This window comes from Haemorhous mexicanus, chromosome Z (genome assembly GCF_027477595.1).
Source record: "Haemorhous mexicanus isolate bHaeMex1 chromosome Z, bHaeMex1.pri, whole genome shotgun sequence".
Lineage (NCBI taxonomy): Eukaryota > Metazoa > Chordata > Aves > Passeriformes > Fringillidae > Haemorhous > Haemorhous mexicanus.
The window spans coordinates 33,478,698-33,502,553 of record NC_082381.1 but is presented as its reverse complement, the minus strand read 5'-3'; the positions used below and the strand labels follow the sequence as shown (position 1 = coordinate 33,502,553).

Here is a 23,856-nt window from a genome sequence, read left to right as displayed (position 1 = left end):
TACCCTCTTTCAGTTTAAAGCCATTTTCCCTTGATCTATCATTAAATGTCTTCACAAAAAGTCTCTCTCCAGCTTTCTTGCAGGCCCCTATGTGTACTGGAAAGCTCATATAAGGTGTCCCTGTGCCCTTCTTTTCTCTATACTGAACAGCCTTCATGCCTCTGATCATCTTTGGGATTGTCCTCTGGACTCTCTCTAGGAGATCCACATCCTTCTAATGCTGGAATCCCCAGAGCTGGATGCAGTGCTCCAGGTGGGGTTTCACAAGAGTCGAATAGAGGGGGAGAATCACTTCCTGCCCATGCTGCTTTTGACACAGCCCAGGACGTATTTGGCTTTCTGGGCTGCAAGTGCACACCTGGCTCATGTCCAGCTTCTCACACCCCAACATCTCTGAGTCCTTCTCCTCAGGAACATTCTCAGTCCATTCTCCACCCAGCCTGTATTTGTGCTTGGGATTGCCCTGAACCACTTTCATTTGCTCTTGTTGGATCTCATGATGCTCACCCAGTCCCACCTGGATGGTATCCCTTCCTTCCAGCACGTCACCTGCCCCACACAGCCTGGTGTTATCAGGAAACTCACTGAGGGTGCGCTCAATCCCCCTGTCCTTGTCACCAACAAACACTGCTGAATAGCATCAGCCCAGATAGCAGCCTCTAAGGAATATCCCAGGTCTCCACTTGAAGATTAAAAGCCATTGATCACAGCTCTTTTGAGTGCAACTTTCCTGCCAATTCCTTACCCATTGAGAGATCTGACTATCAAATAAATCCCTGTCTCTTCACTTCAGAGACAAGGCTGCCAGATGCAAACACTTTGCACAGGTCGAGGTAGATGACCTCAGTCTCCATTCCTTCTTCACCAGATCTGTAAACACTGCTGTATAAGGGTGCCAAAGTTGTCAGGAATGATTTGCCCTTTGTGAAATCGCAGTGGCTGTCATCTGTTGCCCTGTTTTCCATGTGCCTTAACCTAGTTGCCAGAGGGATTTGCTTCATGCTCTTGCCAGGCACCAAGACTGACTACCCTGTAGTTCTCCAGGTCTTTCTTTTTAACAGTGGAAGTTATGTTACCCCTTTTTGAATCAGCAGAACTTCACCAGCCTGCCATGACCTCTCAAATATGACAGATAGTGGCTTACCACCTCATCCACCATTTCTCACAGGGCATGCACATGCTTCTCACCAGGCCCCAGGGGCTTGCACACCTTCAAGCTCTTTAGATGGTCTTCAATCTGGTCTTCTACAGCTGGCAGCTCTTCATTCTCCCAGTCCCTGCTTTTGCCTTCTGTGACATGGGTGGTGTGTCTGGAACATTTGCCAGCTAAGTTATTGACTGGCTCAGCCTTTGCCATGTCCTGGGTCGCCAGGCCTCCTGCTTCCTTTTAGAGAGGTCTCACATTTCCCCTGGTCTTCCTTTTATCACTAAGGTAACAACAGAAGCTTTTGTTGTCTTAGATGTCCCTGCCCACTTTTAATCCTATCAGGGCTCTAGCTTTCCCAAAGGGATTTCTGGCTGCTTAGACAATCTGTCTGTACATCTCCCAGGCTACCTGTCTGTGCTTGCATTCTCTGGAGGCTTCCTTTTTGTCTTTGAATTCATGCAGGAGTTCCCCATTCATCCATGCAGGCATCCTGGTGGTTTTGCCTGACTTCGTCTTTGCTCCTGGGCTTCAAAAAGGTGATTGCTCTCACGGTCTCAAAGAGTGGGACACAGGGCTCCCTTGAACCCAAGACAGCATTTCTCATTGTTATAGGGAGGAGGCTGCCACACCACAGCCTCTGCAAGAAACCCCACAAGGAGCACAGTTTGAGGAGGGGCCAGCATCAGCTTTCAGGATCTGGCCTTGATGCAATGCACAGCTTTAAGAGCGCAGCTGCAGTCAGAGGAGTTAGGTCACAGTTGTTCTCAGAGGAAGGTATTTTTGAGGAATGCTTTCTTCCAGCAAGTCGAATTAAGGCTGGAAAGCAAAGTGACACCTCAGGACACTGCTAACTTGCACACAGAAACATCCCTAGCATCAACAGAGCCGTGGGGGGTTACCTTCTCTGCTTCTGGACTCCACATCCCCTGCCACATTGGTGCTCCCCTCAAGCAGCACAGCTGCTGTCCTGAGGACCTCAGGCACCATGCAGCAGCAGGCATGGCAGAGCTGGACCTGCTGGGAGTTCTGCAATCATCTGTTACAAATGCTTGTGAAGAAACCAGCCAAAGCAGACAGCCAGCACACTTGGAGCATATGCAAGCTGCTGAAGCGGTCAGGGAGAGTTGCTGCTCTGTTATTGTTATTAGCTCTGAGCACTGGGCACTTGCAAGCCTTTATGAGAAGATTATGCAAGAACCAGCATTAAATTCAGCATGAAGTATACTTTAAGTGAGCAATACTCAATCAATCGAAATAGACAACTCTTGCTCAAAACACTTAGTTTTTAGAAGTCTGTTTTGGAGAGGTTCAAATGAATTAGGGGACTTTGCGAGACCATCAAGGTCAAAGACGCAGAACCTATAAAGAAAATATAAACACAAAATGGACTAAGCCATGATATTAGAGAAAAACATCTATTAAATTGGTAACTTCAACTTCCTGTTAAGAAAAGCAAAACAAAACAAAACATGTGTACTATATGATATTGAGGTGATACTGCAAAATGTGAGTATAATATCCTTTGAGTAAAGAAGAATCGTGAGTGCCAGATCACATCCATAATCTATCATCCATGAACACATTTATGGAGGGTGCTTTCCCTCAGATTCTCAGCTTGAATCCCTGGCAATCAATGAAAATACATATCATACAGATGCACAGGTTGTACATGAAAACATGCCACACAGAAGTTGTGAGAACTGAAGCTTTCTGCTTTCCCTCAGCACCAAAGTATCCTGAATCTGGTGATCATAGCGATGTCATTAAAAAAGACTCTGTCATTATCAAAAAAGTGGTTGCTGTTAAAAAAAAAAAAAAATTAAAAATTGTTAATTGTAATAAAGAGTTTTGGTTATCCCCTTTTTGAGCCTTCCAAACAGGATTGCTGGGAATTTCTGCAGCAGAAGGGAGGAAATAATAATAATAAAAAACCTTAAAAAAACTGAAGAACAAAAAAAAAAAAACCCAACAAAAAAAAAACCAACAAAATAAACAAAAAAATTCCTACAAAAATAGATTTTCAACTCTTGCTTCCAGAAATATTTTCTCAAACTATTTCTGTCTGGTCAAGGCTTAAGTAAGTCTTATAGGCTCAGAAGGTCCCCGAGTTCAAGATTTTACAAATTTAAATTTCTACCTCCCACAAACACTTTGACCCCAATTACCATTAATTTCAAAGAGAAGCCCTAAAAAATGTAACAAACTAAAACTTTTTTGTGGAAAGGGAGAAATATATAAGTAAACCAGTAAACAATTAAAAGTGATTTTAAATTAATTCTTAATCTTTAAATAAAACAAAAAGTACAGCAGATTATTTTAATAATTTCTCCTATTTGGGATTTGTAATGTTCTCAAATTATTTTTATTTATTAAGCGATCTGCCTGTTAAATAGGATCATTTATTTCTTACTGCTTCATGGAATTATGCATATTATGGCCTATTTACATCTGCTCTTATTTGAATGTTTTCTTAATCTCAGTTGTTCTATTACCTTTGTGTGGATTTCTCAAGCTTCAAGTAGCCTGCTTTTCTTGTGTTTCAGACCATGAATCATACTCCTGTACAGATTCAAAGGTGTTTTCCCTGCACAGCACTGTTGCAAAACAAACACTAAGCCAGAACAGATAGACTAAAGTCTATTTCCTAGAGACGACGGGCCCTGCTGTTTCAGTCACATCAAAGATGCAGTGACTGGTGTGCTCACAAATTGCTGACAATAAATGAGGAGCTGTTTATCAGCTGGAGCAGCGCTGCAGATGTCATTGAGAAAATAAAAACCAGGGAGCTGCATCCAGTTCTTTGGGCTGGTAAACAGGTATTCTTTCACAAATCATACCTGACTTCCACGTCGCCTGGAAATTTTGTACAACACTGTAAAAATTTTTCATGTAGAAAAATGCAGAGTGTTTAAGAAACCAAAGGCCACTTTTTCTAGACACTGTATCACTAAATAACTGGTAGTCTCTAAAAGACAAGAAGTTTCCTGTGAAGTAAGCTCAGATTGTAATGGTTTCTAAGCAAGGATATGATAACCCAGATCCTAGGGCAGTTATTTATGGTAATTTCAAGCATGGAATGAATTGCAATGACCTTAATCATAGCAAGATGATTTCCTACTATGCCCTAGGGTATTCTGAGCTGACAATGTTCCAGACTTTCCTGAGGAAGCTGCTGGCTGGCTAGGCACTGGAGGGACTGAGAGGTAAGACACCATGAATCAGCACCCTACTAATGAGAATGTTCACTTTTAAGAGTGACACAAGCTGCTTAGGAGGAAATAAAATCAAAAAGGAATAAAAATTAATTTAAAAAAATTAATCTCTCACCTCCACGATGAAAGATCTAATGGTAAAACAGATTTATCCTCATTTTCTTTCTCTGACAAAATAAATATTTAGCTGTCACTTGGAGTGGATAATAGTGCTATTAAGAGAGACCCTTCTTGCATTAACTATCATCTGAAACTTGCTTCTTCACAAAGGAAGTCACTGGTTCAAGCAAAGAATGAAACCTATGTGTCACACCTGACTGGATCCCGGAAAAACTGTGTGGAGGGCTTCACAACATGCTTTTTCCAGTCTCTAGCCTCTTCCAGGATGCACCATTTTATGTTTTACAGTATGCCTAGGATGCTTTAATACCGGCAACACAAAAGTCCATGGAATGTAGAAGAGCAGAGCTTTCAGGACCAATATTCTACATTGTGACACCTAAATTACCAGTTTTGTCCTACAACTTCCATAGCAAAGCATTTACTTCTGCTGAGGCAAGCATAAAATCCAGAAAAATGTTGAAAGGGCTCGTTCACATTCACAATATTATAAATTTTTAATTTTTTATTAATATTAGCTTGGAATCTAATTAGTCCCTAACTTGCTTGACATTTCTTCTGGAAAAATGGACTTATTCTCTCCATACCCATAGAATCACATAAGCTTATGTGCACATGTAGATAGTACACAAAGTACACAAGGACACACAGACATGCACACAAACACATGTACAGACTCAGCCTTTGCTACTTTTTTGATAGTGTTTTTTAACTCTAATTCACAATTAAATGCTGCTTTTAGAACTACCTTTCAGGGATTTGGTTGTTATGCTCAAATCTGCACAGCTGAAGAAGAGACAAAATACAGGCAGCCTTTTTTATTGAATTAATTTGATTTTTGTCTTTTGTCCTGCCAGCTATCAAAATTGTCAAATAAACCACCTTTGATTCATAAATAATGGTTCCATTATATTTACTGTGCCACCGGTCAGAGTACCTGAAATTTTAATTCACTTGTTCAGCTAAATTTCATCCTCAGTTCACAGCCATAAAATTCTGTATTGACAAACTTTCAAACCAACTTTGACTCTGAGGTATCTAGTCAACATTTTTCTTCTGTGTGGATATTAGTTTATTGAATAAGTGGCATCTGTTTTCCTCCACATCACTGGTGGAGTAGGTATTTCCTTTTGACAGCTTTGTACGATTTATGGGTTTGCATGCTATGAAGAAAAATAGTACTAAGCAAAAAATTCCAATTCATTACCTCTTAGTACTTAATTAAGTTCATACGCATTGCACACTATAGGTGAACCCTGAAATGACTGTGACAGCCACTGAGCAGCAAGTTAGATTATCTTTGGAAGACAGAGAGACTTTTAATTATCTTGACCTCATTTTTTCCATCTATGATATTCATAAATTTTCATTCAATTTTGTTGCCTCCATCAGATGTACCAAACCATTCTAAAAACAAGATTATATCCTTAGCTATTTCCTTTTATCTGCACATTTATGTACTGAATGTTTTTACAAATAGTGAAAGCAAGCAATAGTTTTTATCAGCTTACTTCACGGAACTGCAGATGAATTATGTCATACAGGCTCCTCATAATAATGGCTTGGTTTTGAAAACGATAACAGCTTGATAAAAGAAGAAAGCAGTGGATCTGGCTATCAGTAGATACAGAAATAAAGAGAGCCTGGGCTTTACCTGTCGGGGTTCTGCGTACACACATGCATCTGTAAGAGGATCCGCTGGGTGAAAGTCTTAAAGCACTGCCCACATTTCCAAAGATGCCAGTCACTGAACTCAGAATTTAGTTGGCTTGTTGAAGTTGGGCTTGCAAGAACTCGCTGGTTTTTGACACTGATCTGGTTAAATCCTGACTCGATGGACCCAGACTTATCCAAGAGAGAAAAATTTCTGCTACACGGAGTCTGTGGAAATACTACGGATCGCTGTGGAGTGGCAGGGGATAGCTTGCTACTTTTATTAAATGGCTGTAGGGTGTCTTGTCTGGACATGGCCTCCATTACAGTCGAAGGGACATTCACTGGGAGAAAACAAGAAAAGTAAATAAGATCCTTTTTATGCCTTTTTAAAACTAATACAATTTTGAGGCACCAAAAAAAAAAATCAACATCCATTTTTTGACTCTACAATTAAACAATTTCATTTAAACCAAGTACAAAAAGAAAAAAAGAAGAAAAAAAGGGAAAAAGAGAAAAGAAGGGCTTGAATGAGACAGTGATCTGAATGGATGGTGCTGGTTCTGTGGCACTGAAATGAAAATTCATGCAGGGGAGTGTCTGAGACTGGAAGGATCCAGAGAAGCCTGTGATAAACTTCTATTACACTATGGAATTGCCATCAAAAAGAAAAGCTGCACCACTTGTGATACCCTGACTCTGGATTTTGCAGTCAGCATGTCTGACTGCTATATCACAGACAAGCATGAATTTTGAGAGCATGGAGAAAAAGATCCCTGCTGAGACCCTCCTTGAGATACAACAGGGCCTAAATATCTCCTGCAGCAACAGTTCCCTTATCCTACGAAGGAGTGGCCTCTAAGGGTATTACACTATTACATCTCACAGGTGGTCACACTGCCAATGCAGTAAGAAGCCAGAGACTTCATCACGCATCTTATGCCTGAGGTTAATACCAGGTAGGGCACCACGAAACACTGCAAAGTACAGGCAGAGAGATCTTCATACATCAGTTTCCCACCTATGAAACAGGCACAGAAATGTCTTAAAGTCCCATGAAAATTGTTTCTAGACTTATGGTGGTCAATTAACTATGGCTAATGAGGCACTCAGATATTTCAGCGACAAATGCAATATGCTTTCTACAAAGAAGTGATTTAGAGCTGAATTTGAATGTTTTGTGATAAGAAAGGCAGGAGGTCAAGCAAGTAGAGGAAACTGAGCAGCTGCCTCACACCTTGAGAACCGTGTAGATCATGCAGTGAATGAGGCAAGGGTCCTGTGGAAAAACAGTCAGCTGACAAAAGATTGCACCACAATGCAAAAATAAACATAATTCAGGCCACTGGACCGAGTAACTTCTAATGCTTTCAAATTTTGGCATGCTCAGGCCCATGAGCTAATATTTTAATGGAAATTTTTAAATTAAATATGTTATATATATATATAAGTCTCTGTACACAAATTTTGTTACAAACAGTATATATATATATATATATATATATACAAAGAGGTACATAGCATGTATTAAACTGATGATTAGAAACTACGACTCTGTTTTGATAAATCATGATGGTAGATTTCTAAGCGCAAACATGAGAATTAAATTTCAGTTGTAAGCTGAAATCAGCCAACATTATTTAATGTTTAAAAACCCAAACAAACAAATAAACAAAAAAAAAAATCCCCCAAAACCCCACAACTTTATATTTGGTAATATTTTAAATCATGCCAGTTGCTTTAGAGTTATGTTCTAATATCTATGATCGATGATAACAATTCCAATATTATACTATTAGAAGATATTTAATTTATGTCTGTTGAGGTCCTTCTTAATCTTCTCTTTTTTGTAGTATGTGAGAACCTCATTTCTGAGTAGGTTTACATCCATGGAACTGTCTATCACAAGCTTCCAGACCCAGAATACATCTTCTATGTCTCTTCAGTACCAGGAGCAATTTGTATACTATCATTTTGCCTCTATATACTCAGAAGAAGGAGATCACCTTTTTCTTCTCTTCTATTTTCTTTAAATTGTGGTCATAAAAGTCCGCAGAAGCAATGACATCAGTCTACTAAAGACCTAAGGAATATAGGCAGAACTTGTACTGCTGACAATACCCCTGTGCAGAAGATAAGCAGAAGGTGCATTCTGGGAGTTTAAGTGGGACTAAAGCCCTATACCAGTCTGCAGCTGGCTCTGTGGTCAGAGATTAATTTCATCTACTCATATCAGTGCCTCTATGGATGAAACTCTGGTTTGTCTCACAGAAAAATAGCAAGAGACAATATATATAGATATTATCATGATGATTTTCAAATAAAATTTTTGTAGTCTTCAGTTTCTGAAGGAAAAAAATAATCTTTCTATATTGCTCATTCCAGAGCATGGCTTTCATCAGCAAATGCTTTGGGGAGAAACTAAATTTCTTTTAAACTTTTCTCAAACTCAACAGACTTGAAAACTCAGGATGGAAAAGGATGTTTATTTTTGACAGTTTAATCCCTGCTATCTTGCTGTTTAATTGCTGCATGATTCAGTATTTAAGTTGCTACAAGACACTAGTTCCTCCTAGCAGTTCATGCTGTTTAATTGTCCAAGTACAGGACCAAAATCATACACCTTAAATGTCATTTACTAAGTGTGAGCAGTCACAGGATTACTTTAGACCAAACTCAATGGGTCCATTATTGTTTTCTTCCACTACACAGATACATTTAGCTGCCAAAATGGATGCACACTCTAATCAAGTCCCACACACAAGCAGTAAAACTGAAGGTTGTGCCTGGATCACCCATTTCTATTACAGACAAAGGTATCCAGCACTAGATTGTGTCTGTGTTAAAAGTAAATATTCATGCTTAGTTTTGTGAGGATCCCTAGCAAACTAGAAATAAAATGTTGAGAACAGGTAAAAGAATGGATGAAAATGGGGATGGTCAGGATGGAATAGAGATTTATTGTCATTTTAGGGTGCTTACATTCAGTTGCTATTTTTAAAAGTAGGGTTTTATGTTTAACCACAAAGATCTAACCTCTTTAATCAGCCAGTCAAAACTTTTCTCAACATGCTCAGAGGTAATAGAAAAAAAGAATCGCCAACAGAGGCCCTGCAGTCTTGCAATGCATTACTGTTTTGGCAAGACAGTATTTTGTGATAGGTCTAGTAACAATGGGGAGAACCAAACAAACTTGTTTGCAATAGAATAATTGATCACTTATACAGAACAGTGATTCTAACCATACCATATCACCTCACCTTAAATAACTTTACTTAAATGTCACAGAATCAGAGAATCATAGAATGGTTTCAGCTGGAAGGGGCATTAAAGATCATCTAGCTCCAACTCCCCTGACATGGGCAGGGACTCCACCAGAACAGATTGCTCACAGCTCCATCCAGACAGGGGCTGAAGTTCCAGGGACAGAGCCCCCTGTAAAATGCTCAGTGGTGTAACTGATAAGGCATGAAAGAGGAATTATGGCTTACACAGGTAGAAATGCAAGAAAGAACTTACAATTTTCATCTTGTGCAATGCACTGGAGAGGGATTCCAAAGAAAGATGTGTAGCTGTCATTGTACCACACTAACAGCTCAGTACCCCTGGGGATATCTATACAAGCCCGGTAGAATATATTCGACCTAATCGAGAAAAAAGAAAACATGGCATAATTTAGGAATAGTACATGGTATTACAGTAGAAATTCAAGAGACCATAAAAACACAGGTATTTTCTTGCAATGTGTATTTCAGGGGAATATTGGAATGGCACTTTTTGCTTACACAGTATAACCATCCTAGTGGTGTACACAGATCAGCAAGTACAGCCATTTAAACAGCTTTGCATTTGTCACCTGCAAACATTAACACATTTTAGGGTAGACGACATTTCTTTTGTGAAGAGAAATTAAATTAATGAATACATTTAGCAAGACCTTTGAGATAGTGTGGAGTGATCTCCCATGGCAGTAATACACCACCAAAAGAGAGATCTTGGGTTGTTGAGAAAAACAGACTTTCACTTAGGGGAAATAAAAAAATTGGGATTAATTGGATCATGCAGTGCTAAAATCTTCCACTACGTGGAACGTCAGGGCAGTGCCAATGATTTAGTAGGTATAAATCAGTGTTACCATAAGTGTGTATCTCATTGTTCCTCTGGGAGAAGACTGGCTGTTTCTAGACCACGGAAGTGGGAACACAGTGGGGGAAAAGGGAAAAATCCTCAAGTCTTTAGCATAAAAACAAGAGCCTTATCCTGATCTTGCGCTGATGTAAATAGCTTCAGAGTGATACTTCTGCAGTTAAGACATTTACATGGCAGCAAAACTGTGCTAGATTAGAATCAGGCACAGGATAAAAGACAAGTGTTATCAGTTTGTGGCGGCTTTTCCCTTATGCTTCACATGGAACAGTAAAACACACCCCTCTGAGATGGATAGAAATTCAATATATACAAGAAGAACAGTCCACTCTTGCTGAAGGATTACATACCAAAGTGATACAGTCAAAGTACCAAGAAATGACCATTTTTTATAACCGCTTATGTAAGGCAGAAAAACATCTATAGACCAAGAAAAAAAGTTAGGCCTCAACCAGTTTTCTGAGTGAAGAATTGCTACAAACATTATTCTGAAGTTCAAGATAAAAGTGTTTAGGGTTGGTAGGCCTTAAATTTAGACTTTCTATAAAGAATTGGCTGTAGCAATGCAATTTGTTCCTTGTATAACACTGCAGACATAAGGAGAATCTTCTACCACATTTTTCATGGCAGTGAGATATGCACTTGTCAACATATTTTGTCACCGCAAAGTGGCTCTTGGCAACAGGATCATAAAGATCAATAAAAAAGTGCAGATTCTCAATATTTTACTAGCAGCTGCAAAAATTTCATTTATCTTGTTATTTTCCTCGCTTACTGCCACCCTGTCTCAGGAGGGCACTGCTAGCTAAGCAGAACGGTTTTCTTAGCCTTCTATGAATATCTGACAAAAACTCTCCCTTTTGTGTCTCCCCTTCATCTTCCCTCCTCCTCCTTCTCCTCCTCTTCTTCTCTCTCTCTTTCTTCCCAGAGCCTTGCATTTGGTTAATTCTTCCCACTGTTACATAAAAATGAAAATCGGAGCCGCGCTATAAATTACCGGCATCTCTTAACTTGAGAAAAATTGAGTCTACTTTGTACTTCACCCTTGTAACATTTCATCTCTCAGTTTGGCTTCCCTTAACATAAACACAGCAGCCCAGCAAATGAATGTGCTAAAACCAAATGACACACTTTGCCGCTGAAAGAGCAGAACTGTTTTTGAGCAATGGGTGGTCTGTGGGGCTTGGAGTAGGCAGGGAAAAAAAAGTGTAAGTGTACACCGTCCCTTACAAGTGTGCAGAGCTTCCAAAACTCGCAGAAATCTCTGCATGCTGAAGTACATCAAAGGGATTTTTCCCTTTTCGGATAATATTTCCTTTGCTGACATGTATTTAGTATTGTGGTTGGATGACTCATAAAGATAGCTTCATGGCGTCCCAACGCAGTTGAAGCAGAACACATGCCAACAAACATTATTGTCAGCCTCAAAATAAAAACAAAACGTTCAGCTAAGGGTCAATCAATCAAGAGCACTTTGAAGAAAATTCCATTTAGATATTACAAATCATAACAGAATGAATTTAAACCAGCTGACTTTCTGTGAGGAGGACGTCCATGTACAATAAAAATTAGGCTGGTTTTTCACTGTCCAACTTTTCTATTTTCTTACACTTGGATGCAGTCACCGGTGATGGATGCCAGTTTTTTAAATTGTGTTTTTGTAGTTCATTTTATAAAGATCTGAAGTAATCGAAAACAGATCAACAGAGGGAACTCTAAGTAAAAACTCCATCATGAAAGGAGAGTTGTAAAATCCACTTAATATTGACAGATGTGTAATGACTTTCTCATGTTCACTTTTCATTTAGTTTTGTCATCTATATGTATATATATATGTAAGCTTTTTTTTTCTTATTTTTATATATATATATGTGCACGCACACATCACCACATAGAGAAATAGTCCACAAGATACCTACAAAAATGCTCTTTCATCACAACAATCTTTATTCATTACCCAGTGTGTTTCTTTAAAATCCTATTATATTTTAGCTATAGATAGCAGATATCTAAGTATGTAATAAAAGATTTGTAATGTTTAAATAGGACTGTTATTTTTTTAACTGCAGCATTGTTTAGTTAACTGGCCAGAGAATAAAAAAGTTGAAAATGCAATTGAACAATTTTACCATTGTTAAATTGGATCCCTATGGGATAATCAAACTTTATGTATTTCATTTTAGCTTGCTTTTGTATGTTTTATTTTTAATTTTAAAGGTAGTTTAAATAAGTTTAAGATTTTTCCTAAATAAAAGAAACTCCGCTCTCTAAAGCAACCAGCAAAAATCATTGCTCACTGCAACTGGCAAGCCTGGGGCATTCTTTGATGTGCTTCCTACCACATTTAATAAGGCCAAGCAGTCGCTTCTGATTCTAAGGCAAAAGGTTTGTTTATAGCTGAGATCATGTATTTATGTAATGTGTTGTCTGGGTTTTCTGAACCTATTTGCAAGTACAAAGCAAAATGTACCATAATTTCTTTACATTTTTCTTCGCATTTTGACTTTCTCTAGCCAGCAGCATAAGAGGCACAAGCTCTAGCAATCTTGGCTAGCAGGTGCACTCAACAAAAAAGCTCGAGGCGTATGTACAGCCCGTGACTGACCCTCAGGATGCCTCTGGGTGCCACTTTTCCCCTTCCCCTATCACAGCCATCCCTGTTAAGGGTGGAGAACTGCTTGTGTTGGCTTGCCTCTGATGAGGCTGTTTGAAAAAGTGCAGAGAGCTCGGTGTGGTGGGGTGGTCACACAAGTGACGCAGGGCTGCCCTCACACCCCGGAGCTTCACCCCATGTGTGCTGCCCCACGTGTGAGCACATCCTCCAAAGCTCTGATCCTGTCTTTGCAATCAAAGGCAGCAGTACTCCTGATGGTCACAGCCTGATAAAACATTCTCATTTTGTGTCAGTGGGTGAATCAAAAATCACTTTACCTGTACTGAACCACCGTTAAGTTCTGCTCCCCACAGTGCCTGGCACATCGGATGTACCTCATCCAGCTTGACTTACTGGGCTCTCCACCATCGATAAAGTGCTGCAGTGTCCCATCTTGGTCATATATCTGGGGGAGATGTCACAAGGTCAAGCAGTTAGAACAAATCATCAGCAATCATTTTCACTGCTTTGCTGGTGTCTCTCTGTGGCTTTTCCGGGACTTTTTTGCCATGAAGTTTGTCATCTGTGTACTGATACTTTTAGAAATATAAATGAAAAAGCAGAAAAGTATTTTAGGGGATGCAAGTTTATCTTGTTTCTCTTATCAAGCCAATCTTTTCATATTAAAAATATTTGTGGTGTCTCAAAGATGTGACCATGTTTCCCAAAGAATATTTAACCTATTTTGACAAGCTGGCCTTAAATAATGAACTGCCAGATAAACAAGAAAATCTGGACGTAAAGTGTGCAATAAAATGGCTGGGACATCTGAGCAAGGGGCAGTAGCAATCCCTAAACAAGGATCCCTTCCTTCACATCTCAGTTGCAGCAAGAGTATATACTTCAGCAGCCTTACATGATATGTTAGGGATATGTAGGATTCATTATATCAAAACAAATGAGACTAGAAGGAAAAACGGAGTTTATGATGCCTTTTGGAGGTCCCTCGAGACATACAATTTTTTGAAGTACTGAATGAGAGACCAGTCCTGTGGGAATTGTTGTTTTCCTAAACATGACATCCCTGCTAAGGACATGAGAGCCAGTTACGGTGATTTAAAATAAGATGGTAATATGTTTCTATTCAAAAATGGATGCTCCCTCTGAAGTCAAGAATAAAATTGTTCTGGAGATTCTGAAATGAAAAGATAAATGTATCATGCATACCTACCCGCCCCCGACTGCTTAGAAATGTTATCTAGGTAGGTCTAATCCTACTAAAAGCGTGTGATGTCACAAGGTTTTTACTTCTTACACAATTACTTTGGCAAACCTCGCAAATACATCTGAACACTTAGGTGCCTTTCTGAAGTAAATCTCATTTTCATGCCTTTTGCCCCTCTATGAACACCATTTGCTTTAATATTCATACCCCAAAAATGTTATTTTTTTAGAAATCGTAAATTGACATCTTCTTGAAAGTATTAATTCTGCTAACTAAGCAGGAAGTACATTTATTACATTGAATTGAACATTTCTAGTATATACAGACTAACAATTTCGAATATCTATTTCAATATCAAGAAAATAATCTCAGAAATTGTGTGACTATATTTCATACTTATGATTTTTTAAAAGAGGGCTTCCTACAATTCACACAAAAATATACGTCGGAATCAAAATCTAGTTTTCTTCCTCCACCAAAGGAGAGCCTCAAATTCAGGAACCAGCCTTGCTTTTGCTTTTGGCCAAGAGGGACTGTGAGCAATCAGGAAGAATATGTCCCTTGCAAGAGTAGGAGACACAGAAATCAAGTATCTATGGTGATCCTTAACCTTTTCTCCTGAGTGTCTGTGACAAGGACCAGGTGGAACCTGGCCAAATACTCCTGTGTTGGATAAGCAAGATGCTACCCCAACATGCACTGAGTGGAATAAAGTCAGAGAATCAGGAGTCCTCAGAAGTAAACAAACACTTTAATCCCAGTGATTAAGTTGTTTTTTTTTTTTATAAATCGTAACATGCTGATTATCAGCAAGGACCTATTCTTATACAAATATCTTAATGTATGTTGAATATGTGAGCAAAATATGTTAAACTATAGAAATCTGTGAGGAAATTGGAAACGCTCTACAGGATGTCAGCATATAAAAAGGAAGAGAAGGAAAAATTAATGACTAACAGTACTTGGCTGAAAACATTTTGGCAATATCTATGCAAACATTCTCAGCAGTGTTTATTACCTATCCATTTACATGCTGTTTATTCACATAACAATATATGCTTTAACATGAGGCAAAAACAATTCCCATAAATAAAGAGCTGATAACTTCCTAATCCCCAGATGATATGATAACTTCCTAATCCCCAGATGATATGAAACAGGAAAGACAAAGAGGTCTGCCATAATCAGTAGTGACACTCATGTCTTGGCACACAGAGTCCTAGCCAGAGCTTTGAATAAATAGACAGTCATTAAATGATATGAAAAATTAAAATCTGTGATGAAAACCGAGGACTGGATCTTTTCTGGGCCTTGGTCTGGAATTGGAAGGACTGTGCTGCAAGACTAAGTATTTTCAAATACTTTATTCTGCAATTACTGATGCATCAAGTCACACTATGGTCTCCTTTCCTAGGAGGATATTACTGACATTGCTGCATAGTCATAATCTATCCAACAGCATTCTTAGCTGTTACTATCCTGTTCTTACAGGATTGTAAACCCATCTGTAATGAAGCAGAAGCCGGAGGCTTGGAAGGTAAATAACAATACTGTGTTGAATATATTTGTCAAATTGAACAATACAGGTTAAAAATCTGGAAAAAAAAACAAATTTCAGGTATGGCTATTATTTTTCATGTCACCATCATGCAGGAGTGCTTATTCATTTTACAGATACATAAATAAGGAAACCAGTGAAGAAATAACTGCCTGAAGAAGCCCTCATGAGGGAGCAAACCATAATCTGCCATAACAGAGAAAAAACAAACCTGTAGTGCAAGCTGTGAGCACAGGCACTACTTTAAGCAATGGATACATATTTACCCACATCTCTCTTACACATGCATACATCCTTAAACAGTCATACTACCTATCACAGAAAATACTGCAGAAACCTGGGATAAACTGATGCTACTGGAAGCCTTTGACTACCTCACTTGGTCATTACATCCATCTACACTGGCACAAATTTTCACACATCACAATAGCCTCACAGCAAAATAGAATACCATTTCTCCAAGTCCCTTCAGACTCTGCACTAATATTTTCTGTATCTCACCTCTGTCACGGATCCAAGTAGTGGAAACACAATTAGTTACTTCATTTTTCTACTTTGATTGCGCTTGGAAGTGTTACCTAAGCTTCATACTGGACCCTGATAACTGTTGGTTTTGCTGGGTATTAAGGGTTTGGTTTTTGTTGTGGTTTTTTTTGATTGTTTTGTGATGGAGTGAACCAGATTGTGGAACAGACTGGAATCTGATAAAAGAGGAGGTCTGCACTCACCTCGTCTGACTTGCATTGCGATCCCCCTTAGCAGTTGCCTTATAGTTAATTATCTTCTTAATAGGTTCTTGGCTGTTTACAGATTTTTACTGGTATGTTGCAGATCAAGAGACTCAGAATGTGATACATACTTCTCCTCTCTGAATTTCATCCTTTGACTTCAGAATACAACAGAAACTGCTTCATTTTGCAGGAAGGTCCAAAGCATAGTCATCAAAATACAAGTCTTCTCTTTTCAGTTTTTCCTTGCAAACACCGCTTTATTAAATAATTGAGACACAAATAGAGGTCAGGTTCCTCTTCCAATGGCTGGATTGGTTGAAGATAATTATTTGGAGGACATAGATACCTTAATGACAATTTTAAGAGTAACACACAGTGGCAGTAATAACTTCAGAAGCACACTGCATGTCATAAAAGTGATGCTCTAAAATCTCTGACCAGCCATAACATAAATAACAGAAGTAATATAAACATGAAAAATCTAAGATTTAAGCAGTAATAAAAGGCAAGGTGGAGTGCTAAAGAGACTTCTGAGAACCTTCAATTACTTCAGTACTGGTAGAGTCAGTATTGCTCACTTGGATCATTGGGGCAAATCCAATTCTAGTGCTAAAACTGTTGCTCCAGTTTCTGGTATAGATGCCACAAAATTTTAGATTAAAGAAGTTCAAATGTAACAACACAGCTGCAGAGAAAGCCAAGTATGAAGCAATTTAAAACTATTTCACAGAAGCGACAGCAAGAGCAAAAATTATTTTTCAAAGTTCTTTCCTCCCTATCTGTTGCCTTCCCTTGTTCTCTTTCCGTGGCCGGCTATTACATCTTTAGAAGTTCTTCCTGCATTTTATTTTTTCATTTAGTCAGGTAAGAAAGGTATTAGCAGATAATTATTTGGCTGCTCATTTTTACTTTTGGCAGTCAGGGAATGGAGTGATCCTAAAAACAGAATGTTTCTTTGCCAATACATTTATATTGTAAAAGTAGGTATTAGAATATTTGTTTTATGCTGCAAGACATCAAAAGAAATGTGAAGAAAACCACAACATATGCAAGAGTTAATTCTTACCATTATAGAGGCTCTTGCATTTTGCTGTTCAGTGCTATTGTCATTGATATCACATGCATAAAATCATAGAATTTTCAGATCGCTTACTATGAGTCTTCTCCTCTCTAAAGAAGATTTACTCTTACCTTCAATGCAAAGATGGAAATATGTACCCAAAACTACTGGTAATATGGTAAAGAAGTTGTAACCAGACATGTTAGGTGTGGTAGCATCCTTACAAGTTATATCCTTTCTGTAAGAGTATATGAACTTACAAGCCACAGTAACACTGGAAGTTTCTTCTTTGCTAACTTGGACATCAGAACTCAATAAGCTCTACATTAGGCAAATCTCACTACTGTAAGACCCTGCTTTTGATGTAAAAACAATACATCTTTAAAGGTGTCTAACCTGAACAGAAGTTGAAAACAATGCCTAAAAGGATAATGGTTATAAACCTGGCTATTAAGCTGACAGTCTGTAAAAGGTGTGCAATTATAGAACCATAGAATTGCTTGGGTTGCAAAGAGACTTTTAAAGTCATTGAATCCAACCCTTAACCCAGCACTGCCAAGCCAAGCAGGGTTGAAGTCCCTGCATTAAGTCCTTAAGTGCCACAGCTACACTTCTTTAAAATACCTCCAGAGGAGATGACTCTATCACTTCCCTGAACAGCCTATTCCTGTGCTTGACAACCCTCTTGGTGAAGAGCTTTTCCCTAACATCCAAGTTAAACTTCCTCTGGCACAGTTGGAGGCTGTTTACTCTTTTCCTGTTTCTTGTTGCTTGGGAGACAGCCCCAGCTCGTGCACTCCTAGAACCTCATTTCAAGCAGTTGTAGAGGGCAATGAGGTCCCCCCAGTCCTCTTTTTCTCCAGACTAAACAGCCGCAGCTCCCTCAGCTGTTCCTCACAGGACTTGCGCTCCAGACCCTTCCCTTGCTCCACTGCCTTGCTCTGGACATGCTGCAGCCCCTCAGTGTCATTTTTGTAGAGAGGGGCCCAGAACTGGATGCAGGACTTGTGTGGTGTCACCTGTGCAGAGTACAGGGGGACAATCCCTGTTGTGATCCTGCTGGCCCCACGACTGCAGACACAGCCCAGGATGTCATTGGCCTTCTTGGCCATGTGGGCACAGCTGGCTCAGGTTCAGCTGATGTCAACCAGCACCCCGAGGTCCTTTTCCACCGAGACATCTTTCCAGTCTCTCTGCCCCCAGCCCGTACCATCCTGCAGGGTTGTTGTGAACAATGGGCAGGACCTGGTACTTGCCCTTGTTTGGCCTCACAGGCTTGGCCTCAGCTTGTCAATCCAGCCTGTCCAGATCCCTCTGCAGAGCCTATCCACCATCCAGCAGATCAATACTGCTGTGTAAGTTAGTGTCATCTGCAAACTGACAAAGGATGCACTTGATCCCCATATCCATATCATGGATAAAGATATTGAAGGGAGCTGTTCCCCACCACTGAGCTCCGGGGAACAGCACTTGTGGCTGGCCACGAGCTGGATTTAGCACCACTCACCTCTGTTCTCTGGACATGGCCAGCTTCTGTTTTTTACTTGAAGGGTACAGGACATCAGCATCCAGTTTTTCCAGCAGAATTCTGTGGGAAATGGTGTCAGGCTTCACTGAAGAACAGGTAGGTAATATCTGCAGCCTCTCCCCATCCATGAAATATGTCACACTTTCACAGAAGAAGGCCAGGTCGTTCAAGCAGGACCTGCCTTTTGTAAACCCATGCTGACTGTGCTCAGTGCTGGTTGCCTGCATGATGGCACTCAAGATTATTTGCTCCATGATCTCCCCTGGCACCAAGACCACACTTACAGGCCTGCTGTTCCCTGCATCCTTCTTCCTGACCCTCTTTTAGCTGGGATTTATGTCTGCTGATCTTTGGTCAACAGGAATCTCCTGATGAGCCGTGGCCACTTATAAATGATTGAAAATAGCTTAGTGAGCTCTTTCCCCAGTTCCTCAAGACTTGTGTCAGCCCCATCTGACCCCACAGACTTCTGTATTTCCAAACGGAGCAGATCTCTTACAATTTTTCTCTCAATTACAGGGGCTTTATTTGGGTTCCCACACCTGTCTTACAGTTCAGAGGACTGGTTATTCAGAAAAGAACTGGTCTTAGTATTCAAGACTGGGACAAAGAAGGTTCCTCAACTTTTTCCTCAGCTTTTGTCATTGTTTCCTTACATATCCAACAAAGGAATTCTACTTGGCCCTCTTTAGTTGTTACACAATTTATAGAAACCTTTCTTATTTTCTATTACAGCAGGTAAGTTCTACTTGGGCTTTGGCCCTTCGAATTTTCTCCCTGCATAACTTCATGACATCCTCTGAAGTTGTCTGCCCCTTTCTTCCAAAGGTCACAAACTCTCTTTTTCCCTCCAACTTCCAACCAAAGTTCTCTGTTTGACTAGGCTAATCTTCTTCCCCCACCAATTCATCTTTTAGCATATGTGGATGGCCTGCCCCTATTCCTTTAAGATTTCCTTCCCACTGCACATCCAACCTTCCTGGACTCCTTTCCTTTCAAGCCTGCCTCCCAAAGGACTCTGTCAGCCAATTCCCTAAACAGGCCAGAGTCTGCCCTCTGGAAGTCCAAGACGGCAGTTCTGCTGATCTTCCTCCTTACATCTCTGAGATTTGAAAACTCAATCATTTTGTGATCATTGTGCTCATGACAGCCTCTGACCACCACATAACCTGTAAGGCCTTCTCTGCTCACAGACAACATGGCACATTCCGTAGCTGACTCTCTCACCATCTGTGTCAGGAAGTTCTCTTCCACACACTCCACAATCATCCTGGATTTTTTTCCCCTCTACACTGTTCCATTTTCACAACCACTGGCTAAATTGAAGTCTCTCAGGAGAATAAGGATGACAATCATGAGATTTCTCCCAGCTGCTTATAGAATATTTCACCTGCCTCTTCATCTTGGCTGGATGGTCTAAAACAGACTCCCACCAGAATATCTGCTCTATTGGCCTTCCTCTTTGCTCTTACCCATAGATACTCAATCCAGTCATCAACATCATCTCCTTTTGAAGGAAACTACCATATCTTCATTGAACTTTTTTTTTTAATTAACTCTGCAGCATTTTACTCATTGTCTGCAGTAAACTAGTACTGTAAGTAAGGTTGAATACACACATATTTTTAGAGGGGGGAGGAGTATTAAGTGGCCTTCCTGGTAGAAGACATCTCTACGGCCAACAGAAAAAATTACAAGGATAGTTACTTCTCCCATAAAGCTGAAGAAATAGCTGTCTCTTTCCTGAAGAGCCCTGAAACTCAGATAAGTGAACAGCAAAATTTAGTGATTTGACTTGCTTAAGGCAGTCGCTGTTAAGCAAAATTCCGATGAACTCCAGAGTTTATTATGACTCGTATACATTATTTATTTTTTAAAACTTCTAACCATGTCAATCTGAAAGCAAGCTGGATTGTATGCATGACTTGATAACTTACTCATTTAGGCTGGATTTTGTGTAATGTACTGGTGCCTAGCAGCTGGCTTTGAAATCAGCACACTGCCAAAGGACCTTGTTATCTAGAAAGCTGGAAACATTCAGAAGATGCTGCATGAACTGAGAGAGAGAAGATACTAACAGTTCGTTGAAAATATTTCATTTAAAGAGCATAGTTTAGGCTGAAAATCAAAATACAGCTGGGTTCATATTGATAGCAACAAGTGCTCAAAGAATTAATGCTTTTAGACTTTTAATGCCTTAATATTAGGAGCTGGGCATCTGCTTTAGGACAGGAGGGCCCTTCTAAGTTTGTGTCTTCTTGTTACACACTGAATGAAACAATCATGCATGGAACAATAACTTCTTTCTCAATTTTTCACTAACTTGATGACCAAGTAAGGGTATTCAGCAAGCTTTCTAAGAACTCTTTAGTCTCACTGTATAAAAGAAAAACTAAGTATACTGCAACTCAGAGACAAACTAAAATGCATGGAAAACTCTCCAGTTTAATAAAAAGAAAAACTAATGTTGATTTATGACAATAGTAATATTATATAATCACATTCTTTGCAAAAACCACATCTCAAACATTGAAATATGTTGTAAATTACGTGCTATCTTTTAGATTACCTATACAGTAAACAGGCTGAACTGCCCAAATAAAGACAATATACATCACATTCTGATAAGTTCAGTTTTGATTCCTAATAAATATTATTTCATCTGTAATAATCAACTATACATGTAAAACTGGTATGCAACAATAGTAGTATGCATGTCATCAACTTCATTCTGCTATAAGTGGAAATGTTTGGACAGGTTCCCTGTTCAATTGCATGGTCATTATTTCAGAAAGACATCAGTTATAAATACTTCTCATATGTTTCACTGTTTCTTGATAAGACTAATTGATTTTCTTTACCAGTTAAAGTATGTCTTCAGATTATTTATGGGCAGATAGCAGAATCAAAAATATAAATATGTTTCAGATAACATTCAAGCTTGTTGTCTTAGGAGGAGATAAGAATGCTTTGGTTTATTACTATGCAGAAAATGAAAGCCAGTTACTGTGGTCTTTACATCTATGTGAAATAAATCCCTGTCAATAACTAGCTAGTTGTTTTGAAGTGCTTCTATTTTTATAATAATAATTATGGTATCTCCTTGCCATGTAGAAAATGCAACAGTCCATTCAAAAAATGATTTTTTCTTTGTTGGACTATTTGTATTACATGCAATTTGTTTATACTTAGAATTATCATCAAGTTTTCCAAAGCAATTGACAGAATAGAAATCTGAAATAAATGAGCAAGGACGAAATATCAGGAGGCCTCACTAGTTAAAGTCAAAGGAAAATTTTTGACCAACTGGATGCAACCCCTCTATGAAAAAGCACAAAAACAAATCCTGACAGCCAATGGTCTACTTTGGCTGTTCACACAATGCAAAGGAATTTCCTAAAATTAACCATATCTGATACAGAGTGTACATCTTATAATATCTACTCAATGTTTTTCTCTTTAATCTAGCAGGCATCATCTAGCAAATTTTATAAAAGAGAATACTTGCCAAATAATATTAAAAGCTATTTAGTTTTAATGTTCCTCAAAGGATTATGGCATATGAAACTATAAACACTGGTTTGAACTGTCTGTGCTAGGTGAAAGGCTTCATGTCTCACTTAGACCTCAGTCCAGCAAACACTTCTGCACATGTTGTAGTCCCATTGATCTCAATGGGACTACTCGTGTGTGAAATCAAGCATCTGTGTAAGCAGTTGGAGGACTGGGGCCTTATTCCAGAAAGTGTCATGAAAGCAATGCCCTGCTGATTATGTGGACTTCATAAAATTACTTTTTTTTAAGTCAAGTCTCTGTGGTTTGTTTTGACATTAGCCCGTGGAGGTCCTGGAATAGGAAAGAATTTCATGTAATGCAACAGTGTTACTCAACACCAGGGCAATGAGAGGAGGACACAGAGCCGGAAAAAACTCCACGCATGAAGCTGGAAATTTGAACGCATGTAAACAGATCTGTAAAATACCAGCACTCTTGCAGTGCCCACTGACATCTCAGGGCTTTCCCGAGTATGGATTTCCACTCTCCTGACAGGTCCAGTGATGGGACAAAGAAAGTTGTGGTGCTCCAGCCACTAGTCATCTGCGATGGAGACATTTTTGTTTAACTTTGTTATTTCCACCCTACTCACTATCCTGCCTTCCTGGTAGCAGAAGACCATGTGGAGGCAACAGACTGAAGTGGTTTTCTCCAGTCTTTTCTAAGTGGGACATGGAGCATGAAGAGAAAAATGTTACCAATCTAAGGCTCTATGGTCACTCTTCAGAAAGATTGTGAAAGAAACCAGACTAAAAATTAAAAGATGTTTAAGAACAGAGAGACAAATTATCCAAGCTGAAATAACCCAGAAAGAAGACTGTCACACCTGTTGACAGCTGGTAAATGCAAATCCTAGTAAATATAACAGGGAAGGAGTTACAAGTAAGGGCCCGATACTGAAAACTCTGATTCGACTGGAAAGAATCAATGAACTTACTCAGTAATAAAGATCCTAAAATTATATTGGGACCCAGAGAATCAATACAATTATAGTGATTCTTTCTTGCTCCCAGTGCCTCTGGAAACAGAGTACTGTTTCCTCTGCAAGGTAATGACAGAGCTTAGGCTGTTTTCTTGGAGGTTCTCAAAACCATTAGACATTGAAAAGTGAAATTTAAAAGTGTTTGTTTCTTTTTTTTTTTTTCATTCCTTTTCACAACCAAATATCACAGAACGATTTTGGCAGATTTAATCACTCAGCATCAAGCTAGACAATGCAGCTGAAACAAGTGAGCATGTATACACTCCTGGGGTGGCTCAGAGTCATCCTCAGAGAAATCACTCTGGACCAAAAGAAACTCATAAATGGATTTCATAATGATTCATAA

The 23,856-nt window shown here is 39.3% G+C and overlaps 1 protein-coding gene across 1 annotated transcript in view; it reads right to left on the bottom strand.

The window, feature by feature from the left end:
• The window catches only part of PRDM6 (PR/SET domain 6), a 79,466-nt gene that overhangs the window by 15,770 nt on the left and 39,840 nt on the right, over nucleotides 1-23,856 (bottom strand). The window contains exons 4-6 of the mRNA XM_059836500.1: nucleotides 13,210-13,337; nucleotides 9,652-9,776; nucleotides 6,134-6,476 (exon numbers count right to left, since the gene is read on the bottom strand). Of these exons, the coding sequence (XP_059692483.1) occupies nucleotides 6,134-6,476; nucleotides 9,652-9,776; nucleotides 13,210-13,337 (596 nt within the window). The remainder of the gene's footprint in view (nucleotides 1-6,133; nucleotides 6,477-9,651; nucleotides 9,777-13,209; nucleotides 13,338-23,856) is intronic.